This window comes from Hetaerina americana, unplaced genomic scaffold (genome assembly GCF_022747635.1).
Source record: "Hetaerina americana unplaced genomic scaffold, ioHetAmer1.1.p SCAF_24, whole genome shotgun sequence".
Taxonomy (NCBI): domain Eukaryota; kingdom Metazoa; phylum Arthropoda; class Insecta; order Odonata; family Calopterygidae; genus Hetaerina; species Hetaerina americana.
In genome coordinates, this window is record NW_027286808.1 from 1,500,823 (window position 1) to 1,528,517 (window position 27,695).

The window sequence follows — 27,695 nt, forward strand, 5'->3', positions numbered from 1 at the left end:
CATTCACATATGCATGAAAACTGATTTGTATAAAGACTTGTAATATTTTACATGTTCATTCACTATATATTACTTTTTGCCACCCCTTCTTGCAAAACAGCCACCATTATGGGATAGACAGGATGAAACTGTTTCTCCCCACGCTGACGCACTTCACTCTCATACCGCTCTAGGGAGCCACGAGCAATTTCCAGCTGCTCCCTCTCTGACACATGTGTATCCAGCCATCTAGACAGCCGCTCAACTGACCAGTTCATGCTCTGTGCAAATAAAAAAACAAAATTATTTTCAATTGACTCCCGAGTAATTATTTATTTGAGGCCCAAGAGATCAGCACAGTAGAGGAAGTGGGAACATCTTAAAATGACATCGTGAAAGACATCAATGAAACAAGAGAGGTATATAGAAGAATTAGCAATTAGAGAGAAAAGTCATGGTTTACAGAAAGCATAATGGGAAGATAGATGAGAGAAGGAAATGGAAGAATGTAAATACAGAATTAGGAGGAAGACAGTACAAAGAGATGATAAACAATGACAAGAAACTAATATGGTGAAAGATATGTGGTCAGAAAGCAGAAGTATATGAACAGTTAACAGAGACAGGTTGAAATGTGTGCCCATTTCATGAAATAGAAAGAATTATCAGGAAGTAATAAAGGAAAATCAAACCACATGAGACAGAGATATAATTAGTTGAAGCAGAAGGGACAAAGGACATTTGGAAAAAATACTTAGAATAACTAAATGGTAAAGATATTAGGTCAGTGAGTATAAATAAAGTAAAAGAAAATGAAGTTGATGTGTATAGCTTAGTTCCAAGTGCACTTCCATTTTTGTAGACCCTGCATACATAATGGACTACAACAAAACAAACTTATCTCACAAATAAAGGAAGCATTGTTCTCATCAAGAGTTCTCAATTCCCATATAATATTCTTTATCCACATATCACACTTTCAAATTTTACACAAATAATGATTATGGCTCTTTTCCCATTGTTTATGAATTTTTGAAGAAGTTTACATTTACATTTACACAATTACGTTGCAATTAGGCAAATTTCCTGGTGGCAACGGTCAGGTTCAGTCAAAGATAACTACTAACAACGAAAATTACATACCAACACATAAAAACCGATAAGAGACAAAATATTTTTACATAATGACACTTCCACATCACATACAAACAAACTTCCACACCACATACAAAATGCCGTCCACATCACACACAAACAATATTTTCAAAACTACAGTGAAGTTTATTACCCAGTGGCTACTTTACATTTCAACTTAAAACTTCTAAAATTGCATGGAAAGGGCTCAAACAAACCTCCAGGCAGCTGGTTCCAATCAATAATGGTTCTATTTAAAAAAGAGTATTTTTTCTTATTGGTTTTTTGAGTCCTTATTTTTATTTTGTGGCTATGGTCGTTTTTTCCCTTAAAGTTAGGCTTTTCTATCCCTTGCCATAAATCTTCCCACGCTTCGTCCTTTTTAACAATTCTATACATCGCGCCTAACCTACTCCTTTTTCTTCTATTTTTCAAACTCTCCCATTTCAGTACATCTAACATATCCATGACACTATCTGTTCTTTTGAACCTTCCGAGTACATATCTTGCTGCCTTTCTTTGAACTTTTTCTATCTTTTTAATATGTCCCACCTCATATGGATCCCATACTATGGAGGAGTATTCTAGGATAGGGATAACCAGTGCCTTATATGCTTTTTCTTTTGTGGCTAAGCTACTTCCTTTTAAATTTCTCATCACCCAATGCAATACTTTAAATGCCTTCCGTGTCAAATTATCTACTTGGACTCCCCACCCAAGATCCCTAGTTAAATAAATGCCTAAATATTTGCATTGACTAGTACATGGGATTCTTTCTCCAAAGAGGGTGTAAATTTCCTTTTCTGCATTCTTTTTATTTGAAAATTTTATATGCTTACTTTTACTTATATTGATGCCCATATTATTATTTGTAACCCAGTCACCAAGGCGATCGATGTCATTTTGTAATATTACGTGGTCATTTACATGTTCTATCCGTCTGTATATAATGCAGTCATCAGCAAAGAGTCTTATTTGGGAATGTAAATTGTTTGGTAGATCGTTTACGTAAATTAGGAAGAGTAATGGCCCAAGAACACTACCTTGTGGAACTCCTGCTAATACGCTCACCTCATTTGAAAATGTATCCCCTAATTTTACTTTTTGAGTTCTGCCTCTGAGAAAATTTTTTATCCATTGTTTTACCCTCAAGTCCAATGGTAACGAATCCAACTTTAACAATAATTTATCGTGAGGCACTCGGTCAAAAGCTGCCGAAAAATCGACAATGACTGCATCCACTTCCTTTCCTTCGTCTATTGCGTCGCCGATGTATTGACTTAATCCCAAAAGCTGCGTTTCACACGAGTATCCCGTTCTAAACCCATGTTGGTGTTTGAATAGCCACTACTACTAAGTTACTACTACTACTGTAATAATACTAATAATAATACTTAATACTAAGTTGAGGAATTAAAACTTTCCAACATAAAAGAGAATTAGATAGCCACTAATTTACAAAGCTTTACGGGTTAGAATGGACTATGTCTGCATTTTGTGTTAACAGGTATTTCATGCTATGTGTTTTCATGTAAGTGGTCATCACTTTACATTATCATTGTTTATCATGTACATATTTAATGGTAAACTCATGTAACTTAACCTAAATAATTGCATACTCATTTTAAATTTATTTTAGTTTCTTTTGAAAATTGTAGTGTCACTACAATATCCTAAACAAATTCAGGTGCAATATACTTCAGTCATCCAGGTTTACCAATAAAATGACATCATATGGAAAAATTTCAGTAACCATTATCAAAGACTCGACCGAAATTTACTTCTGCACACTTTCTTTTCCCCCATTGCAAAATTAATAGATACTCCCGAGTAATGGGTCAAAATTGCTTTCTTTATTGTGCACCATATATTCACTACAAATTAAAAAGTTGAAATATTACCTGGGTTTTCTATGAAATAGCATTTGAGTCAAGTATAAACATGATTTGTAAAAGGAATTGCACTGAAAAGAAGTCACAGGGCATAAATTATTGACTAACCTCATATGGTGAAAGCAATTCAGTAGGGCCTCGAGCAAAAAGTGAGAACATCACCAGACTTGGTGGAACTGGAGAGTCAGGATTTGTAAGTTCCTCAATTTTTGGTATTTCTGCTGACAGTATAATTGGACGCAAAGAACGGAGTGTATGGAATATATGTGGATAGTTTGCCTCAATCGTGGAGAGATCTCTTCTTTGAGGTTCAAAGCCAGAGGTCAGAAGTGGCTCCACAGCAACCTCCACCTTTGAAAATAAATGTAATTACAGGGATTCCAGCATACTTGGTGACACATTTATTAGATAAGTATTGGCAAGTAAGTTGAATGGTCAAGATTATATACATACATGCAAAGGAATACATTCAGGCATTATTCATGAATGTTAGGTTCTATTGGCTCAATGCAAAACAGCTCGTCAACAGTTGTTACAATCAAAGATATCTTCATCAGAACTAGAGCATATAGTTTATATTTTTAACCTGTTTTTACCTGAGTGAAATCAGAAGCCAGCTTTATTCTACCTCCTGCACCCACTGGACGAACAAGACAGGCATGCCTCATGAATAAGTCCAAACATCTTTCAACTACAGGCTGGATACTGAAACAGAAAGTGTCAAGGCATGGTAAAATTTCAGTTTGATTCTTTAAAGAATTAATGCACCTACCAGCAATCATTTTACATAGTACCAAGAACTTTCCAGTACATTTATGGTTATGACAGCATGATTGGATTTAGTAGTACATCAACTTCATTAAGTTGTATCAATATGTTAATTGTTATAGGCACGTTAAATTCTCAAATAGGCAAAATCTTTTTGGTGCACAAATAGTATGGCACCATTCAGTACCTTTTTTAGTTATAGAGAGAGGGAATGTTGAAAAGAAAAATGAGAGAAATTGGCACTGCATTGGCCTTTAATGTATCTGTCATCTCAGAAGTGCCTTTGCAAAATCAATTCATGGTGATATGAAATATAAACACTTGGCTATTCCACAAACAATATTTATTAATTCACAGCGAATGTTTAAAAGTAAATCATGATAATACGATAGGTTAATTTTTGCTGACACCTAGGCTATGAATAAATAAATTTTACAAGAAATAACTAAGTGTCTGTGTTGAAAATCACTATGAATAAGCACTTTACTGAAAGAAATTTCCAAGGACTAGTACTGCACAACCCATTCAACAGACAGAAAACTCAAGCTTGAGAATTATTTACATGTCTCAAAAATGAAACTATACACTCAAGAATTGAAATACATATATGTGGCTAGAGCATATTTAAAAAACATGCCCTCAGCAACAATATTAGGAGGTTGGTTGGAGGACAGCATTACTATTCCTTTAACTTTTGTTAACGAGGTATGTTGAGCCTTTGAGATAGTTCAGAAAATAATAACTTTTGCCTCTCTGACTACCTTTTTAATTACTATTTGCATTAGCAACAGTTAATAATATTGCAGGTCAAGGCACCTTTTTAACAAGCTTTTCTTACAGGAAGCTATCCTAAATTGTAATAATGAACCCTGATATTTACCAGTTAGCTTTGCACTGTGGTTACCCAAATTTTAGGGATCTTTGTGTGAGGTAAATTTTCAATATATCTTTAATGAGATGATTAGCAGTTACCTTGGGCCTTCAGAATAGAAGATTAAAAAAATATCTTTTACTAGGGTAATTAGTCTTGAACTGAGACAACTGACCCTGATATTTGAGAGCTGATACTATTTTTTGTGACCTGGCACTTATTTTTGGCTTGCAGCTTGATCTTGATTGTGATTTTTGGTGACTGATCGATTATAGCAACACCTATAGGTTTGCAAAGTAGGCAAAAGGATGCAGATTTGTTTTGGCAAAATTTTAATGAACCCTATGCCATTCCTGAGGGTCTTTGTTTATTAACATTGAAGAAGAAACAAATTTTTCAGTACATTCAACGCAACATCACTAACCTACCTGGTAGCTTCGTAAACCATCAATTTGACCACACAGAACAATTTATATGGTCAATTAACTGCAATTGAAATATGGCATCATTATTCAAAGTTAACTTAAATAAGTTCATTTGATTTATATTAGGAACAAGACGAAATATAAATTGAGGTTATTACACATAGTTGACATTAAATAACAAATGAAATATGCTTACAATATATGCAAACACATAGAAAATTTGGGTAAAAATTAGGTTATACCACTTTTTATCTTTTCTAGAAATAAAATTTTATTTCCTGCATAGGTTGAATATTCAATAATGTTCAATCTTCATATTAGGTAACTTAAAGTCATATAGTGCTCAAAAAAGTAGGTTTTATGAGCTTAAAGATATCACTAATCGAGAAAATCACACTCTCAACCCTAGAGACATATTTAGTCCCCTCTCAGCTGGGCTCATAGCAGTGTTACCTTCAACATTTCATTTTCAATGCAATCAACCTACAACTGAATCAGGTAGTACTTTCGGACAACAAAGGAGTGATGCAGGTGAAACTAACGGGATTCCACAGCTGTTTCATGGAGAAGAACCCTCAAAGACTTATGGCCACATCCAAGTAAAGAGGAGAGCTATTGAAGAGGAAGCATACCATATTTCTCAGCCCATAAGATGCACCGTGATTTTTTCATGTTAGATTTTACAAAAAAATCCTTGGATCAGACCAAAGGGGATCAAAGTATTGTGATGTTAACACATTAAACAAAGAAATGGATTTTTTGTATTTTAAATATTAGCGACTATATAAAAGTTTATTCATCATAGAATCCAAAAAAAATCATCATCACTGCTGCTTAAATTGTAAACACAATTATTTTCACCGGAGTTGTCACTTTCTTTATACACAATGTTATATTCATATACATCTAGCCCATTGCTAATTCTATATCAGTTAAAAGACTTTATAATAGTCTCACTTTTGACTTTCACCCACTCATAAACACTAGAAAGCAACAGCTGTTTCATTCTTCCAGTTTTTGGGACATCAGGAGTTGATGTCTCAATCTCCTTGATCCACTCTTGCATATATCCCTAGAATGGTTTATTGGATGAAACGTCCAGAGGTTGCACTTGAGAAGTCAATCCACCAGGAATCACAGCTAGATGCATCTTCTGATAAGTGGCACAGCTTTTTTATGACTTTGTATTCTGGACCTTAAATTGATTGCACACTAACAAAGACAATTTCTTCAGAAGACCACCTATATTCGTGGAATTCTATTCCATTTCTTTCGTATTCAAGGGGCAGTTTTTGTTCTTTTGATGTTACGTTTCTTTTTTTTACAGATTATCCCATTATTTCTATAATTTAGTCCCCAGTTCTCAACATGGTCCTCAAGCTTTGGCCATTTAGGAGCACATTAACATCATTTTTAATCTCCTGTCTGCATTCACTAAATTTTACACTTCCTCCATTTTCATATTATCTCCTCAGTCAGTGTCCCAAAATGCCTTTCAGCTGCCCTGTGTCAATGTCCTGAAGCATAATTCATGGCTTCAAGTTTATATGTAATACCGCATGACAATCTTCTCTCTTTAAATCTCATGAGATTATTCTAATTTTAACTCTTTATGCAACACTTAGTTTCTGTGTATAAAAGCAGATTTGCACACTGAATAGAAAGGAACGTATTACACATTGAATGGCACAACCATAGTACGAGTCCTTACAGTCAAGTACCAATATATTCCAAGTTTACCACAAGAGATAGATGCTTGCGCAGTGGGCTACAACCCCATTAGCCCAATGTCTCTAAGTTTTGCAGTAGCACCACATGCAAGATGAAAATAAATGCTCTACGCTGTATGTAATCACAGTTTATATAGGAATTGTTTAGGAAGTATTCAAGCTTCACTGATTATTACTGGCTCAAAACACTAATCAACACAATTTGCAACCAAAACAACTATTTCCTATGCCTGAGGAGGGAAAAAATACTTAACAGTAAATATTTTTCACAGCGAATCTCCTCTAGTGACTGAGAAGGAAGAAGTCATACCTGCATGCCCTGGCCCATAAGATGCAGGCCGGGTTTACTGAATATTTTGGAGTAAAGAATGTACCTTATGGACCAGGAAATACGATATATGAAGGTCGGTATAAAAAAACCATAAACACAGTAATTAACCTGAAGGTCAGTTTGGTAGTGATGGTTCACCCAATACTAAGCCCAATGGCAGGTGAAATTGACACATCAGGGTAGCAGGGCTAGTTCCTTTCCCTGTGCCAGGTATGGTTTCCCAGGAAGATCTGGTAACTGAAAAATTGTCCAGCTTAGGTGGAACTGAGGTGCCAAGAGAGGCATGTCCCGAAATCAAACTTGGACCCTCTGGTGAGTAGTCCAACTCTCTATCTCTGGACTACAGGTCCCCCATTAAAATAAGGCAATATATATTAGAATCTTAAACTTCATAGCACAATGAACCAAAAATAATTGGTGTAGATGAAACTACAGTGGAACCTCATTATACAAGCATAATACGGTCCGCATATTTCTTCTAAAGCATGAGGCTTGTTTAGTGAAACAGCATTTTGGATATAAATTAATTTAAAATAGGATAATGTAATCCATGCTGAAAAAAATAAATTATACACAACATTTATTTAAAAAAATTATACATACAATATTTATGATCGTGGATCATATTAACCTTTTCTTCTATCGCGGAAAGAAGTAATTAGGAATGTGAATTAAATTTGTAACAGCAAAAAAGAATTAAAATGGATAGTTAATTATTTATGAAACATACATCATTCCTTTTTCCTAGATAGCTGTCTAGATACTTTTGCTTTTGCCGACACTTCAAAATTGTGTAAAAATGCCACTCAGAATTATCATTAAATAAATTTCTAGCAAACATGACCACTTCCTTATTAAGACATTGACTCTGTAGCATGGTACGATGTAATAGTTTCCCGTGGTCCACCCCTTACATTTATCCTGTTGTTTTGAACTTAGCAGTTCTTGAAGGCTCGTGGACTTTCTGGATGGTAAGCAAGCAGGGATTAAATCTCCAATTCGCCCCTTGCATTTGCACAGTAAGAGATGGCCTTTCATTGGCTTGTAGCTGGGCAATGCATTCTCTTCTCTTGCTACGTGTAGAAATATAGGTTTGCTTTGGAATCTTCTTCCAGAAGAGACCCATGTTGTCAGAATTAAAAACCTTTTGGGGATGGTAACCTTCAGAATCACTGAGTTTCTTGAAATCACTGAAGAAGTTCTCTGCTGCCTTCAACTCACAGTTTGCTGCTTCACCATGCCTCACAACACTGTGGATACTGGTACTTCTCGTAAACTTCTCACACCAAAAACGGCTCCCTTTGAACACTACTTCAGCTGTTACCGTAAACTTCTCAAACCACGCATGGCTCCCATTTAAATACTTCTTCAGCTGTTAATGATCCAGACATCTTCCAACAAGGCCAGTGAAAATCACTTTCCACTTCTCACAAATGATTTTATAATTAATATTGTAAATTTGCAATTACTTTTCCTTTATCCATATGGGAAGTAACCTTTCATCATCTTTAAGAATACGTGCCCATTACATAGATATTCTAATCACTCCCTGTGAAGCATCTATCTCCTTAATTTTGTCCTTGTGCTTGAAGAAAATGGAAATTGTTGATGTGTGACTAGATCAGCCATGTTCATACTTTGTTCCCAAATTTCAATTACTTCACTTTTCACTTCTACTTTTATTTTTATTCTTTAGAGGCTTTCCTCCACCAAATTTTTCTTCTGGGTCATTTTTAAAACTATACACAAAATATTAATTAACTTCGCACAAGAGAATGACTGATAATTAGTCTGAACACACATTTGGAAAATTGTGTGATCACTAGCAACACTAAGATGCTAGCCCAACGAGTGCTAAACACAAACTGAAGTAGCAGGCACGCAATCATTCCAAAAATTCCCTCTCCTCATCACTCGTTATGAGATAAGTCACTGGTTAATGGAGTATTTTTGGTATCACCAATTTTGCTTGTAATGCAAATTACTTGCTATGTGAAGTGCTCATTAGGCAACATTCCATTGTATACCATAAAGAGTCAATGGATGAATACTCAGAGAAAATTACAAAGACTGAAGGCTTGATGCCATGTCTTTGTCTTCAAAATACAACTTTATACCACTAGACTTAGCTTAAGGGAAGGATAAGCATATTTTCCTAATAATCTTTCCATTGATTACTAATATTATTAATACCCAGCACTTATCTCATTATCCTAGTTGTTTATCAGCGGAAAATTAATAACTTTTTTTTTACTGAGTGCAACATCACAGCTATAGTTGCTCTCTCAAGTGAACTGCCATTAGTTGTGAACTGTTTATGGCTGTATTATTATCAGTTGTTGCATTCAAAAAGAGCAAACAATTACTAGAAATAAACTACACTAACAAAATAATGTTTTTGCACTTTTTAATACCTTTAAGCAAATGGAACCTAATCTTTAAAATTACTTGATGGCTTAAGGCTAATATGCAGATTAATCATAGTGGTGATTCCCACACATCATGGAATACACAATCTATGGGAGGGTAAAAATTTGATTTCTAGAAAGGGTAAAAGAGCCACGACATTTTTTGCAAGACATTTGCAAGTGAATACATTCTTCACATAATGTGCTATCATACCATAAGGTGAATATGACTTTAAAATGGGTTGAAAAGACAAAAAATAAACCATACTGTATTCAAATATTTATGACATGCATGAATTTGGCAAAAGAAAGCAGCAGAAAAAAGGAACTACAAATAATTATTTTTTCTCCCTATCAATCCTTAATGAAAATGAATACGAAGAATAGATAAATAATTTTGACATTAATATTAATGACAATATACAAATAAGAATTATAGTTATAATGATGGAACAAAGACCCTACCATTCCAAAATCAGCTCCTGACAGCTATATTTAGATAGATAATCCGAAGCCACACGAGACAAAAATCTCTGAAGTTCTTTCATATAAGGAGATGCTCCATGACTATTTCTTTTTTTGTCTGGTACAGTTTCTCTGTGTAAAGGAAACAAATGTTTAACATTTAAAAATATCTAGAAATAACTCGGAATTTAGGATAATTTAGGTTCATCTCAATGCATCCAGAAAAACAAACTGTTTGGTGTCTAAAAAATGCAATCATGTACACTGGATATACTCTACACTATTGATATTATCTTTAAAAAGTTCCATTTTCATGTAAAAATCACATTCACAGCATTTTTAGAATATTAAACAAAATGAAATGCACTCATCAAATGATATTAAAGTCAATAGAAAAATAACTAAGGTCTCATCTATAGTCTGGATGAAGATTAAATCAACATCCTTATCAATAACTGTTTTAAAAATTACCGATGATCAGAAAAGATAAAAAATAATATCAATACTTTTTTATTCTTAGAATAACATGGTTTTGCTGTTATAAAACCATAAACACAGTAATCAACACAAGGGTCGGTTTGGAAGGTGATGGTAGATTTCACCCAATATTAAGCCCCAAGGCATGTGAAATTCACATGCCTTGCGGCTTCACACATCAGGGTTAGGGGGACAGTTCCTTTCCCTGTGACAGTTATAGTTTCCCAAAAAGATCTGGCACCCGAAAAATCACACAGCTTGGGTGGAGCTGAGGGTGCTCAGAGAGGCATGCCAGGTAATCAAAACCTGGCCCTCCGGTCGGTAGTCCTATGCTCTACCCCTCGACTACCATGACCCACTTCACTGATATAAATGTTTGGAAATAAAGACAAGCCAATTTCTGACTGCTACGGACATAACTTACCCAGAAAAGTCTTCATTATGCATGGTGCATAATATGGCCTTGATTGCTTCTGAGACTGAGTCAAGAAGGGGTTGAATAATATTGGCAGCCAGAGATTTGGAATCTGAGAGGGCACCAAGAACCAATGAAGATGCCTCCTCTAAAAGTCCCGATGAGGAGGAAGGAACAGTCATAGCAGCACTTGTAGCTATTGGCGGTCCTCCAATGTTGGCAATTGCTCTGTACACTTCACCATTGAGGTAACATAACAGGTTTACCAGTGTAGCATTTAAGTTCTGAGCAGGTGTAAAAGCCTCTGCAAATTAACATGAAATGCATTCATCAACAATGAATAAATAAACTGTATTAGTTAAAATTTAATGCAGCATTTTCCTGTTACTTTATTTTTTGGACAAAGATGTGATGAATCCATTCACAAGAGCATGCTAACTTACAAAAAAAAGAGGGAAAAATTAATAAATAGACTCAAGGAGGGAATATCCAGATAATGGCAAAAATGCCAATGTCTTGTAGGACAGTTTCCAGAGAACAGGGAAAGCAGCAGAACACAATAAATTGCCCCTATTAATGGCGTATGACAAGACTTAAGAATAATTTTTCCTACCTATGACTTGAGTGGCTGAAGCTCCATGAGCAGCAGTTTGTTCACATTTCACACAAAACAACTTCAATGCATTTTTCACATTTTTTGATACCTTTCGGCTCAGAACAACATCCACTAAGGAAACACTGAGTTCTCTAGAAAAATAAGAAAAATCATTTAATTGCATCAAAGGAAATTCAATTGATATTAGCCATGCACCACTTGAATTCACAACTTATAAAACATTTAGGTATATGGTTTAATTCTAAGATTTGAGATCATGAAAATGCAATTAAAATATGAACTTAAATTGCAGAAGGAGAAATATGGAATACAGAGAAACACTCATAGTCTTGGCTTTAACTGAATATTAAAGTACAATGAATAAAATTCACATAAAAGTATTTTTTCAATGAATTTGTAGCCTTATATCATTATTGAGATCACCATTATTTCTGAATGGCATTATATATAATCCAAAACTTTGACAATAAACAATTTACAGAGGGAGAACCAGGTTGAGGAATGATAGATTTAGTTGAAACTGGGCTAACTTGAATTATAAAATTCCTGATGATTTAATTACCACCCCTTGGAGCATAAACAACTTATAGTTAATGAAAAAAACTCTGATCCTTGTGGTCTTGATATTTGAATTATATACATCATAATTAAATAAATCGATGATTCACTGTAGAAGTGTGTATTAAAGTTTAAAAAGGTGATTTGTAGTGGCTATGGAAGGCTCATCTTTTTTTATTTTATTGCTACAATGTGAGACCACTCAAACATTTCTTTGAGCTGTTAAAATTTAACTGTGAAACATTAATGGTTTTTACTATACTTAAATACCAATGGAATTCATGTGATGCAAGGGTAACGTTTAAAAGGAAATTATTTTTATATTCACCTGGTGATGGTGCGAACAAACAAATCCAACTTATCTTGGGCAGGTACATTTGCTGCCTCTCCAGTTAGAGACTCAGATGCTGGTCCACTTCCTCCAACTCCATTGCCACCAGGGGGAACACTTCCACTTCGAAGGACAACTCCACTTCCCTTGCTACTCCCAGCACCATCACCAACAAACATACCCTCTACTGGGTCATAGAGACGGGACATTGATGATGTGAGGTAAGCTGTTTCAAAAGGTTCAACTACCTCTCTCCTGAAGACAAAGGAAGTTTTTGGAAGGTGAGGCACAAGTGTCCAAAATATATGACATGCATTTCACCATAGACACATATACAAAAGCATCAACCTCCCAGAAGATGTGTTATCAAATTGTCTAAATTTATCAAATTAAAATCTTACACAGTATAACATCATTTTCAGAGTGAAAGTTCACCAAAAAATGAGACTGTACCATGATTTAGATTCACAATAAAAGAAATGTAAGAAAATAAAAATTTTCTTGACACCATATGCATTAAAAATTTACTTTAATAAATCTAAAACTTAACAACCAATGATGATTTATTGTGTTAAAAGAAGACCATTTTTCACCCATAATAAATGAATGAAGCTATCAGGTACAGCTGTATATGTAAAACCATAAACACAGTAATTAACTTGAAGGTCAGTTTGGTAGGTGATGGTGGAGTTCACCCAGTATTAAGCCTGACGGCGAGTGAAATTCACACATCAGGGTAGGGGGGCCAGTTCCTTTCCCTGTACCGGTTATGATTTCCCAGGAAAATCAGGTACCCAAAAAATCACAAAGCTTGGGTGGAGCTGAGGGTGCCCATAGTATGCATAAATATTTTCATCCATAAAGAATATCTTATCCAGACACAGATATTAATTTCATACACATATGCACTAATTTCAAATGAAATTATATTTATGACCTTATCTGGCCCTTTTCTTCACCAAGTTACACAAATTACAAGTTGTCACAGATTTCCACCTCTCCCTCCCTAAAATTAGCATCACACCATTGACATTACTTTTTTTTAATAAACTAATGTACACTGACCCAATTACAATTGACGAAATGTGACTCAATACCACTGCTAATAAGGTGTACTTACACGTTTTTTTGCTAAACCATTCTTGTGCCTCAAGAGATTTTTTCCTTAAGTGACATCTCAAAAACCCCAACATCATATTTAGTGCCATCTTAAATTTTAGTAAATATTGTTCACTATATTGGTGCCAAATTCAAAATTTCAAGTTAATAGGACCCTTGATTTTCATTGGAAATGCATGCCAAAACAAGTGATATAAATAAAAAATGATTTCTTTTACTACTATAATTCATAAATCTAGCAAAGCCTAGGTTGGCATCTTAACTTAGACTAACATAAATTAGGGAATTCTTGTCCTGAAGATCAAAGTTTTCTGGAAAATACTCTATGTTGATCTATATTGCTGGGTCAACAGTTTCTCTGGCATTGCAGTCAGTGTCTTCAGGTCAGAAGTGATGCTTACTGCAATGCCAGCAAAACTGTCGCCCTAGCAATATTGCCTGAAGTGGAGTAAATCTCAGAAGACTTGATAAACATATGAGTTTCAGGCTTAACTTTGTGACATTCCTTCATGATGAGGGTGAAAAAATAAACTTTGCACTTCCACATAAAGATTTACTACTTCACACGACCATGGTTTCGATGCTGCGCAACAACTAATGACAATGCGCAGCATTGAAACCATGGTTGTGAGGAGTACTAAATCTCTATGTGGAAGTTCAAAGTTTCTTTTTTTACCCTCATCAGAAGACTTGGATCTTCCATAGCTGCTCACCACAGGAGTTACCACACAGAATCCTTGTGAGGCAAGAATTCCAAAGTTTGGTTTTTTGCTTGAATAAAAAAAAACCGGAAATACTCTCTTTAAGTAGCTTGCACACTCAAAATTCATAGTATTTAAAATTATGATAACATTTCTAATATTTGTATTGGTGGAGGGGATAGTAATTTAAATTCTAGCAACAAAGAAAGAGGATAGCAGGAAAAGGTTATCATGCAGTTGTCAGTGAAAGACCTGACAGACCTAATTTTCATGTCAACTCTCCCATTCAATCTTCCACTCCATTACCATTCTCCCCCATGCTCTGGGTTACTACTATAATTGCTGGTTAAAAAGAAATCAACTTTAAATATCTTCGAACAAAGTTAACAAGGTCTATGAACTCCATTTTGAAATATAGAGGAAAAGGAAATTGACTTGATTATTGCCTCAGCAATATTTTCTATAATGGCTCCGGAGCAACGACCCCTGAAATGCTACCACATGGGAACTACATAGGATATTTTCTTATTCGAATATCACTCCCTTCCTCTCTGACCTGGCTTAACTTTGCCTCTTCCACTTAACACCATATAACTTGAATAAAAAAGCACTTTATACACATGGAAACAGTTCCAAATGGCAGGTCACAAATCTCTTGTAGATTCAACTTGGGAAATTTTTCCTAAGGGGAGTATTGTATAATAGTGCTAGACTGCATTTACACAGCCCAGCCCTATTTTGCTTAATTTCTATAATACGAGGGTCATCCGGAAAGTAGTACCCGTTCGTGCCGCATGAAGTGCTGACGACGCGAGTAGCCGCTGGACGAGGTCAGATAGCTTCAGTGGCTTGTCTGCCTTCTCTGAGCCAAGTTGCGTGACGCTAGCATTGCCTGTGTTGTTTCTGTGATTGTTTACAATGTTTAAAAAAATTGAGAACGCCGCCAGTTGTGAAGTGAGGGCAGTGATTAAATTCCTCAATGCAAGAAACGTTCGCCCATGTGATATTCATCGCCAATTAAAGGAGGTGTATGGAGACAATGTAATGGACGAGTCGTCTGTTCGGCGGTGGTGTCGCAACTTCAACATGGGGAGGGGGAACACACACGACGATGAGCGTTCGGGGAGACCGTCTGTCATTACAGACCAACTGGTGAGCTCAGTTGACGAATTCGTGAGGAACGATCGGCGCGTCACAATTGATGACATCTGTGAGCATTTTCCCAATGTTTCTCGAACAATTGTTCATGAAATTGTTAAACACCATCTGCATTATGCAAAAATTTGTGCAAGATGGGTCCCTCGCGTATCTCAATGAGCTGGCGGCGAAGGACTATGCAGCAGGAATACAGAAACTTGTCACACGTTATGACAAATGCCTTAATATGCTTGGAGATTATGTTGAGAAGTAGTTTAAAGTATCCTCTTTCAAATAAAATTTTTTATGTTTGTTAATATTTACTTTTGTGTCTTTATTTCACGAACGGGTAGTACTTTCCGGATGACCCTCGTATATAGTTACTACAGTAAAAAACAGTACAAATGAATTGTAGTGAGACTAACTAACATCATACATATATAAAAATAAATGGCCACAATATTTTAATAATAATTTTTATGCACACTTTTTTATAAAATAAATCAGTAAATCAATGATAGAAATGTTTACACATAATTTCTGGTAGCATAGTGAAAATTGTATTCCACAACCTGATCTTTTAAATGAGTCTTTTTTTTAAGATTTCATTTCTTCAATTTTTATTATGCTACGAGGTCCGTTGAAAAAGTTTCCGAACTTTATTTATTACAAACAATACTTCACTGAGAAATTATTGGTCACGGTCCCCTTCAAAGTAGACTCCTCCCCCGCATATGCACTTATCTCAATGGTGTTTCCACTTTTTGAAACAGTCCTGGAATGCTTCTTCCGGAATGCTCATAAGCTCCTCCATCAGATTTTTCTCAATCTCTGTAATGGGGTCAAATCTTTTTCCTCAGGGTGGGGTACTGGTAAAAGTGACATGGGGCCAGGTCTGGTGAATAGGATGCATGGGGAAGCACAGAAGTCTTGTTTGGCGAAAAATTCATGAGTTCTGAGAGATGAATGAGACGACACGTTGCCGTGGTGAAAAAACAACTTGCCACTTCTCCAAAGTTTGGACCGTTTTTGCCTCACTCTATCTCTTAGGCCTCTTCCTAAGCTCATCCATTGAATTTTTTTCTATCTCTGGAATGGTGGCAAATCTTTTTCATTTCAGCAGGGTATTTAGTTTGGGGAACAGGGAAAGCTCTCATGGGATGATTCTGATGTGTAGGGTGGGTGGGGAAGTGCAGCAGTCTTGTTTTTGGTTAAAAACTCATAAGTTCTGAGAGACAAATTGGCCAGTGCATTGTCATGGTGAAAAAACATTTTGCGGCTCATCTGAAGTTTGCGCTGTTTTTACCTGATTCTCTCTCCTAGGCCTTTCATAACCCCTGGGAGTACTCTGCGTTGATTGTCTGGTCTTAAGGTAGGTAATCATGATGCATAACCACCTTGCATAAAAAAAATAGTCAACATCACCTTCACATTCAAGCAAACTTGTTGAGCTTTTTTGGAGTGGGGGAATGTTTCATCCATTCATTGTGAAGATTGCACTTTTATTTTGATGTCATATCAAGAAACCCATGATTTATAGCTGGCTTTCATCCTTGTAAGAAGGTTTTGTCCTCTTTAGCTCGATCAAACAGTTCCTGACAGACTTGAACTTGATGTTGTTTCTGGTCAGCTGCCATCAGGTGAGGAACAAATTTGGCGGTGTTCTATAAATCCTCAATTTTTCAGTCAGGATTTCATAGCACAAATCAATCAATATGCCACACTTTTCTGCAAGTTCCCTGAGAGTCAAATGTCGATTTTCGCAAACAAGATCATTCACTTTCCTAATGTGGGGGTCATCAGTCAATGCTGTGATCTTCCGGCATACTCGTGGTCTCCCAATGATTGCCACCTCTTTTTGAACAGGGTAAACTACTCATAATATGCAGCATAACATCAATAACATTAGCCTTGGTAATCAACTCAAAAATTTCCATTAAGGATTTGTAGTGTTTCATATAGAATTTCACAGAACAATGCTGCTCCTTCAAAGAGCTTATTTTTCAGATCTAATTTTTTTGTTGCACTCCACAAACATCCCTCCACATAAACGATCATATCTTAACAACAAAATAAGACATCAACAAAGTGGTTGAAGGTGGTTGTTTGGGAAGGTTCCATGGATACCATGGCTCCAAGCAGATTAAAAAAAACCAACTGGCGGCGCACTATTCAAAAAGTTCAGCAACCTTTTGAATATACCTCATACTTGTTCACAAAAATGCGCGAGTATGAACTGAAGGGAAAGAGCACATTATTCCAAGTCAAAATGAAAAAAACATTCTTTTTAACATGGAAAATTGGAAAATTAAATTTTCAGATGAATATTAAAAATGTATATAGTAAATCAAAAAACTTTAAATTTCATGTAAAAAATCCCAACACTTGGAAATGCTGTCTTTTCATATTGAAACAGCATTTGCAAATTCTACACACTTCTAAAGTTTATACACAGAATGCATGCATCACAGGCAGATGAAATCAATAAAAAATATTTGCATGCTTGAAATATATATTTTATCCAATGATTTGCAATTCACTCACTTTAACTCAATTCCATTTGCTGTTAACTCTGATGCTCCTGAAGGATGACCAGAAGTGAATATAGTTGGGTGGAAATCCTGAGCAGGATCATTTGTTTGTTGTAAAAGGCAGAGCCGTCTCCATAAATCCAAATACAGGCGTAGAAATTTTGGGTATTCATTTTCCAGGGCTTGCTTAACAAAGGCTGAACCTAAACAGATTTTATTTATTTTTATTAACCATGCATACAACTTAATTTATGCTATTTTAAATAAATATGGAAGCATCATGAAATGAATATGTTCAAAATGAGTGGCACATGGAATTTCACCCAGATCCAAGTGTCACCAATAGATGCTAGGGAACTAATATCCACTACATCATCCTTGAAAACAGCCTACCTTTTTTACATGCATATATACAAACTTGTAGGATTGTTTTAGTCATCTCATTTGCACACATTTTCTCACATAGTGCGGTCAGGTTTAACTTGTGCATTATTATGGTTGTGAGACTTATTTATATTCTGATTACATTATCAGTTGTTTTATTTTTCCAAGTTATAACACTTTTGTAATGTGTTCTAATATAAAAAATATATTGTTAATTTTAACGGATTTCTCTTCAGAATACAGTAAATTTTTTCCCCTTTCTTGACTTGGAATTAATTACCCATTTTGTTCAAAGGAACTAGCTTCTGGTTAAATTTTTCTGTTTCCACTATAATCACACATTTGGTGGTATCCTAAATATATAATTACATTATGTATTTCACTTTTTTATTTGCTTCGAGAAAATGTGGGTGTTAATTTCTACTGCTAGAGTAGCTTCACGCTGTAGTCTTAGTTTGTTCTCTATTAATTAGGACAATTTTCAATAATATCTTTTTACTTCCTTGCTTACATTTTTGCATGAAGTGTTCAGATTCTCCTCATCCTTTGAACTCCATGCAGAGAAGCATGACTCAATAATATTCAGATATTTTAAACATCGTCATAAACATACACGCATATAATGACCATATTTTTGATTTTTCATTGGAATTATTTCATGAAGACATTTTTGAGAAACCAGCCTAGACAAAGAATGAAGGCAAAAATATATCACCTTGTTTTCATTAACTGAGGGACTTTTCTGATGAATTCATCCAATTAGTAACAGAAAATATGAACAAATAATATGTGGTGGATCAATTTCTTAATCCAGTGAGTCAGGTTTAACCATAAACGGTCATGTGGGTGGTTCAATAATTCTTTAGAAAATCAAAGGATGGCACTCATAGTATCGGAAGAGGTTTGCTTTTAATTAGCCCCCTATCTCAACAGACTGCGGTTAAAGCTTCAGCCAATTCCACCCCATGTTTACATATTTATAGTCGACTGAAACAGCAAACTTTAGTTTACTAAAAGAATTGAGAAAAGGTGCATTTCATGCTGTGATTACAACACTTCTATATAAAGGCTTAACATCAAAATAGATCAAAGCTGAGTCAGATGAAGTTCATGACACATCTGCTCCTGTTCGCAACTACTTTCCAATAGGTACATAAGTTTCAACATGGCCCTAAATCCACAAATGATATTGTTTGGGACATTCAGCGAAGTGACTTCCTCTGAAATGATTGAAAAATCCATCATGTGGTTTTGAGTAATTGATGAGTGAAAGTTTGCTAAATATTTGAGACCAAAGGCATATCACAAAGCACAGTGCTCTCAATTTTTTTGGTTCCAAAGAAGGGGAAATCAGCTGACAAGATGATGGCCACGGTTTTTTAGGATTCATATAAAATCATCTATTACAAAAAGGACAAACAATAACTGGAGAGTATTGTATGTTGATATTGACCTGGTTGAGCAAAGAAATCGAGAAAAAAATGTCCTCATTTGGAAAAGAAAAACTTTTTCTCCCATTGAGACCTGTGCACTTTTGATGGTGAAAAATATGGAATGAACATTCGAATTATTACAACATTCACTGCATTCACTAGATTTGACCTAAAGTGACTTTATCAAATCTCAATCTTGAAAACATGGCTCGGCAGAAATCTATTCATGTCAAACAAGAAGGTCATGGCCAACACAGATGCCTATTTTGAGGACCTCCTGAAATGCTGCCTTTGGACATATTAAAAAAGTCGGGGGAACCCAGAGGAAAGGGTATTGAGCTAAAAGTGATTATGTAGAAAAATAACAAAAATATATCCAAAATAATGTTTTTCTATTGTTTCAAAGGAATTATTGAACAACCAACACGCCAATAAAAATGAAATTACTAGAGAGGAATTGGAAGTGTTTTAGAATTGTTTTTCCAGAACAGGCATGATAAGAATGACCATAATAAGGGGTTGTTAAAAAAGGGATTTTGAATTTGATAAGAATTTTTCCACTAGGTAAAAATAACTTCAAGTAATTCTTTTCCACAATAAATACTTTATTCTCGAGACTCAGATTTGAATATAGAATTGTTGCCTTCATGTGAACAATTGTAGGCTGAAGTAAAAGTTGTGAGCATATAAAAATGCAATGGAAATGAATACTACAAAGTTATTTTCACCCACTAACTTCCACAAAGTTATGGTCAAATCTTTTGGTTTTCAAATGATATTTTTACACTGATCAGTGGCTTGAAATAAATTACTCGCTACATATTTTGAAAACTCCCCATTTTATATAGAATAAAAATTCGTGCACCTATAACCCAATAGATTCTTTGTATTAAATTAGACCTCTTCAATAGCTTTTTCCACAGTGTTTTGGAAAAAAATACTCTGAATACTGAAATTATGCACTCATAAATCTATGATGTTATTGAGGGATGTAGTTCAGGATACACACCAAAGTGAAATAGCAAAAGTTTGTTCTAAAACCTTACATGCTGACTGACCCAATATTCATGTCCTGAGGCTAACTATAAACATGGGCAAAAACAATCTCAAGTTGTAGGGAAAGTGAATTCAAGTACAGCTGTTCATAAATTGATGCAAGTAAAATCCAGTCAGGGGGACTCCCTACTAATGGAGTTTTTGAATGATGTCACTTTGGTTCAGGAGCTACTTAACTATGAGTGCCGTTACACAGGGATGTCACCATGAATAAGGGTTGAACACAGTTGAAAAAAATCAAATGCTGCAGCAGAATAAAGCAGGACGATGCCATTACATTGATTGGGTTGATCATATCGCAGTAAATTATCCCTAATCCAAATGAATTATTATCTCCTGTATCATAAATACAGAGCCAATTAAATGAGCTTGAACACATACAGATTGTCCATTATAGAGGCACTTATAAAAGCAACAATAGAAAATTTGCTTGTATCATGAAACCTTGCTAGAGTACTCCTTGATTCTAATTTTCTGAGATAATGCGAAGAAAGGAATGATAGGAGGGTCCAAAATAATGCATGCAAGGGCACCATGGTAACCAAGAAGTCAATGGTGATAACTTTTATCCCCACCAACCTATCCTATATTTGAAAAATTATTTCCCAAATCACCATCAGTAATTTATACTTTCCAATCCATCCAACGGCATTAATTAAGTAAACAGTGAACTTTTTAAAACTTTTAAGTAATGTCATAATTTGTGTACTTTTAATATATCAACAATTAAAATAATATAAACCAGGTTCAAATTGAAATGGTAAGTCATTGAAAGGCCCCAGCAGATAAATGAAAATAGTGAAAAAATAAAAAGGTTTTATAGTATTTTTTCAGTTGAAAATCTTTCATTCATCTTTTGATGAATTATTTGCTTATTCTTCATAATATCTTTACAGTAAAAGTTCATTCACCCTTCCAAAAAAATTACAACGTTAAAATTACTGCCAGCTGATTAAATATTAGTTGCTTCCCAACCTAATAATAATGCTGTAAAAAATCAACATTCATGATCTATGCATGCATAATATTGTCTGTCTCAAGATCCATGCCAGTTAAGCCGGTCAGTAATTATTTTCAATTTATCATATATTGCAGAGCTTATTACATAAAGTTGATAGATATGTCAATCTGAAAACAACTTTACTGATTAGGATTTAGGGCAAGTTTAAATTAAAATACTAAAAATAAAATAAACACCAGGTACCAATATTAAACTCATAAACTTTTTAAAAAATGCTTACTATTGGCTGCACTGGTAAGCTCTCGGGACAAAAGGGATGCAGTGTAGTTCCAAAACTCCTCCAAAGTGCAAGGATTAGGAGGTTTTTCTTTAAGTCGCCCAGAACGACATAAGGAAGTTGATGCAGCAGTTCCACATCGATGAAGAAGAGTGATTTGGCAGCACTGACTATGAATCGATTCCAGAAGCATCTTCTCCAAAGAGGACCAAAGGGATGCTCTAAAAATAGTAACATTCCCTGCAGCTGGAATTACAGCTCTTCCAGGACCACCTTTGTAAAAGAATGATGAATTTTATAAGATCAGGAGATTACAAAATAGTAGTAGTAGAATATAGGGGAGGCGACCGACAGCTGAGGTCATTTGTGCCATTAGGAATGGACAGGAAAGGATGAGGGGAGGGGAGAAACCCGGCATCGGCATTTGCCTACTCTTTACAAAAGGTGCCAAGGGGTCCGCAGTTTAACGTCCCATCCGACGGATGACATACTCACTCAAAGTGCCCTCCACAAAGCACCTCAAGTAGGGATCGAGATACCACTGAAAAATATTCAACACCGCCGGGAATTGAACCCGGACACTCTGGGTGGGAAGCCAGTTTGATAGCCACTGCACCATCTCGACCCCTACAAAATTCATGAACACTAGTAAACAATTATGCTTCATCACTATGATAAGTAGATAACATCTGAAATGAGCAAATTCAACATTAATGACTACATAAAAAAATGAAACAGCATCCACAGCTCATTACATTTCAAATGCGAGTTAAAACTCCTTCCTGCTCTAAGAAGCACTTGTCATTACAAACCAAGACACCCTCGAATTCGACACTTGCCCTAAGGGTAGGCACACTGAAATGTACATCATTTCATTAAAGTCCATCATTTTCACTTCTTCATTCCCTGAGGTGAATTGCAAATAAAAATTACAAAAATTCAAAGCTATCTAAAATTGCATTTTGTATTTTGAACTGTATTTCCTTTTTGTCCATTTTCAATGCATGAACATTACCATTATAATATATCAGTACCAATATTTTTGGTGATGGGAAGAGGGGAGAAATTATTGAAAACATATCACTAGGATTCCTGGAAGAAAAGACTATTGCCATCAACAATATTCCCAAATTTTCCTGAAAACCCTTTCTTTTTGAAGTTTTAATGATTGTATCAAACTAATTTTGAATGCACAGCTAAAAATTTACAACAAAACAGAAATTTTCTTTTTATATGTTTCACTCTATCACAAGTTACATAAAATTTTAGACTGCATTGTTTTTCATTTCTGCCCTGCTACTTCAAATACTTTTGAGAATTTACTTCATGAGAATTTATAATATAAAAATGACCATTTTCAATCAAAAATGGAAGAAAACAACACAAATGATGGATCTATTTTTGCCTTTAACAACCTCATCCACATCATTGCAAATTTTTCAATTGTGGTGATTTTGAAAAACGCGATACAATTTCAGCCTTATTTTTTCAATTATTCTACTGTTTCACTCCTGAAAACATTTTTATTTTATTACCTTATTGCCCCTATATTTCATCTATTCGCCTATTTTATTATTAAACTTTATAATAAACTACACTTTCTATGGATTTCTCATGCCATTTTATTGATCCTCATTAACATTTACTTTAACCTCTCTTTATTTTTAAGTCTCCAGCAAGTAAAAAAATTCCATTATAATCATTTTCTTCTGGGATTGTAATAAAAAATTAACATTTCCATCACATTAATTATGACTTTTTTTCAAGGAATTATCAGGCATATAACCTCTGCTTACATTCAGACATTGCAACACAAATTCTTAGATAATGAAACTCAGGAGAAAGGTACCATGGTTTGCCTTCCATGTCATTTTACAAAGCCGGGCTAAAAACATTTAAATTAAGTCTGTATGAGGTAATTATTTACTAGATCTTGGAACTTGGTGAATTGACTAGTAGCTTTGAAAAATAGGCCCATGAGGCTCAAAAAGAAATTAATCCAGAGTTGATGGGAAAAATTATCATATTTACAAAAAAAATCTGGTAATTATGTACTGTCATTCTAGAAATTTAATATCTGAATGGATCATAGAGGCATTAACTGTGCGTAGAAAAACTAGAAGAAAAAAATAACTTTTCTATTTGTCCCAAGTTATTTCCAAAAGAAAAACTGAAATATCTTACAGCATAGAAGACATTTTAGAAATGCAGAAAATAATATACAAGGATAAGAAGTGTCCTTTTTCAATGAAATATTCCGCTCCAAAAAATTCCAAATTGACACCTTTCTCAATGTTCACTTCCCTAGCACAAAAAATAGGTATACCTTTAGATACCCGTGATGCAGAATCACTTTGTGATGAGGAAATGGAAGGTTGCGTAAAATTTCGTACATCCAGACTGTCTCTTACTACTGCTGCTATCTTTTGCTTCGCACCCTCGGCTGCTTGCTGCAGTGCAGGCCCAAGTTGCCCAAGATGAGCATACACTTCCAATGCTGTGCAAACCTAATTTTTAAAAAAAAAGGTATTAAAGGAAGCAAACCTCTCTTAAGAGGATTTTTTACCATGAAAGTGATGGATAAGGTTAACTAGTGTTCAGCCAGTGTGCATCATTCTTTGGATACAATTTTGTATCGATTTTATTTTTTACCTATCTTCAGGTACTACCATTATTATACAGATCTCCCCTCCTGCGGTAGTTATGGAAATGTATGGTTTAGATAATGGTTGAAATGAGAAGGTGTTCGGAGGAAGGAGAGAAAGATAAGGCAAGGAATACAGGTAGGGTGTGTCTTAAAATCTGATAACAAAAGGATAGAGTGAGTAAACAAAAACAAATATATAGAAGATCACTTTCCAAATCCCAATGATGAGGTTGGAGGTAGGAATTTAGGAGAGCTTGGGGGGAGAATACACGGTCACTAAAAAGTAAATTCTGCCTATTTAAATTTATCTAATTGTAGAACATGTACTGTGATAGAGAGAATACTTACAAGAAAATATGTATTTCCCTTTTGCCTTACCCTAAGGTATAAACAAGAATGCACAAGAAATAATACTTCATAAATTTAAACACCTACATAATAAGGAAATATGGTAAAACAGTGGGTTGAGTGCTGGGCTGTGTACCAAATGGTCCTGGTTCGATTTCAGATAATGTCACTGGCCACCCTTATTAAATGTGCTCGCTCCAGAAGGCAAGAAGAAGGGTAAGTCATCAAGTTTGTGCAAAAATGATGTTAAAACACACCATGCCAACCAATGAAAAACCATTTTCATCACAGCTCATAACAGGAGAGAGTAATTCATATTATTGCACAATATGTTGGTCTAAGTTGAGGTATTCCAGCAAGTAACATAAAAATTGAAAAGTGCCTACTCAGCTGTCCGATGAATGTGAATGAATGATTGAAATTGCTCAATTGGGCCATTATGTAAACAAAATCATAGCAGTATAACAAATTGAAATAAATGAACAATCATTCCTTTCACCAATCTGCAATGATTAAACATTAGCCGCATGAAAGGCGACTTTAAAATTTTTTCCACACACCTTCAACATACAATTAAAAAGATTCCTTTGGATGGTATAAATTCACCAAGTATTAATTACATTGAATATATGATAAGGGAAGGTGGTAGTTCATTGGGTAGAGCGCTGACGAGAAGACCTACATATAATTTCAAATAGTGCATCTGGACACCTTCACCTTTACCCAAGCTGAGATTTTTTGGACCCTAGAACTTCTTGGGAAAATGGTCACGAGAGTCATTGCAAAGTACACTTAAGTACAAGAGGAGTTTATTCATTAATTCTTAACATCCAGAGCAAATGCAAATGAATTAAAATCCCTTTTAAGCAGACAATGACATTACCCACATTTCTCTGCACACAGGTATGCGGGAGCACATGTTGCCGAGCAGCACCATTCCAAATGAGGCACTTCAGCATTAATTTTCATAATGTCAGTTTACAAAAATAGTTAATGCATAATTTGGAAAATACGAATAAATGTTTACCTGTGATTCATTCTGAGACTTAAGTCCTTGCCCAAGCATAAATTTTGCTTGCCGCTCAACATCTGATTTCTGTATTCGTGCGGCCCTTTGCTGTTTATCCACAATATCTATTCCAGAAAGATCTGACTCTCCCCAAACTTGTTCTGCAATTAATTACGGACACTTATAAGATATCATAATTTTATACGCCGAAACCAATGTCGGACATTACCTACTGAATATATACTAAGCCTATTATAGAACTATTAATATTGTCACAACTTTTAATTCTTAAAGCTCATGAGCTCCATTAATTTAATGGAATACAGGCACAAACATGTAGTTGTAGAAATATAATGGAATTCTAGAAAAGCAGAGGTATCAATGAGTAGTATTTGCGTTGAATTTCACATTCAAGTGGTCTTCTTAATGGACTCAAGTTCAAAGGTTTCATAATGATAAAAGAAATGATAAGCAAGGTACCTGAAATTTATTGTTGAATGAATTACACCAAGGCAGGGAAAGACATATAAGTATTATATCATTTTAAAAGGGGTAATCTTCAGGGGGTGAAAAACATTTGTTAAAGATAAACCAAGGACAAGGTACTGGCTTCTAACAAAATAATCAAGTAGTTGTAAACACAGATTTTGTGTTCATAATTCAGGGATGGTATATTTATCCATTAAAATTATTATCCTTACTTTGTAACTAAAGATTTCATATTAATTTTGCTTAAGAATTCAAATGCGTAACACATAGTAGGTTCTATTGAAGCATTGCTAACAGTACCGCTTAACGCTACCGAAATCTTTGCAAGGATCTTCATGACTTTTAAAATGTATAATATTGATAAAATATATGATTAACTACTAACCAATTTCTCCAATGCATTGGGCAGCCCGTATCAATTCGGGAGTACCGCCAGCAATATGGGATTGCAATCGTTTAGATAGTAACAGAGCCCTAAAAATACGGCGTAATGTGTCGCAGGTTTCCTGTAATCTACCAAGAACTAAAGTCTGAATCTCCACACGACGATAGGGCTCCACCACTTGGGCACGAAGGCGCTCTATTGAAGACATTAGGTTCTGCAAATAGAAACGTTCCAGTCAATAAATGGAAACGCTAGCATACAGAATCGAGGCTCATATATCAATTTTCTTGTGGCAGTCAATTAGGGGACATTTTTCACCTGCATGTGGGATTGCATAATATTTAATACGCTTTCCAATTTTTCCACCCAAGTTGCATGGGAAAGCAGGTCCTCATAATGGTTCATTATCTGGAACCTCAATTCTTGATCTAGGAGAGCTATTCCCTCAGATAATTTCGATATTTGGTCAGGGACAGCAATACCTTTAGTTAAATGTTGCGCATTGTTTTTTACATCAAATTCACCATCTATAAATACTCGAAGAAAGTCTACAGAAAGAGAGGAATTGAGAAAATCTCACGATTAAAAGTGAACTACTTCATGAAAACTGGTAATATCGCTATTTAAACGAATACGAGACAAGATTATATTTCAGTTTTACTAACCATCCTCTTCTAATCTCTGCCAAACATTGATTTCACCCATTTTTTAAAAAAATTAAGCCACACAGCAGACGAACGGGATATTCATACCATCCAACAACAACACTTAACTGCCACTTGTACAAATTTACCGCCAGTCTGGCCAACACTTCAAAC

General features: G+C 35.1%; 1 protein-coding gene across 1 annotated transcript; it reads right to left on the reverse strand.

Moving 5' to 3' along the window:
• Nucleotides 1–27,673, reverse strand: fws (four way stop). Its single transcript, XM_071586615.1, has 14 exons — nucleotides 27,543–27,673; nucleotides 27,196–27,425; nucleotides 26,878–27,091; nucleotides 26,022–26,164; nucleotides 24,326–24,506; nucleotides 22,003–22,272; nucleotides 17,902–18,091; nucleotides 12,398–12,655; nucleotides 11,509–11,642; nucleotides 10,905–11,199; nucleotides 10,004–10,135; nucleotides 3,602–3,710; nucleotides 3,114–3,356; nucleotides 1–260 (listed from the first exon to the last, which is right to left on the reverse strand). The coding sequence occupies exons 1-14, from the start codon at nucleotides 27,580–27,582 to the stop codon at nucleotides 63–65; spliced, it is 2,637 nt and encodes an 878-aa protein (XP_071442716.1). The 5' UTR covers nucleotides 27,583–27,673; the 3' UTR covers nucleotides 1–62.
• Nucleotides 27,674–27,695: the final 22 nt, after the last annotated feature.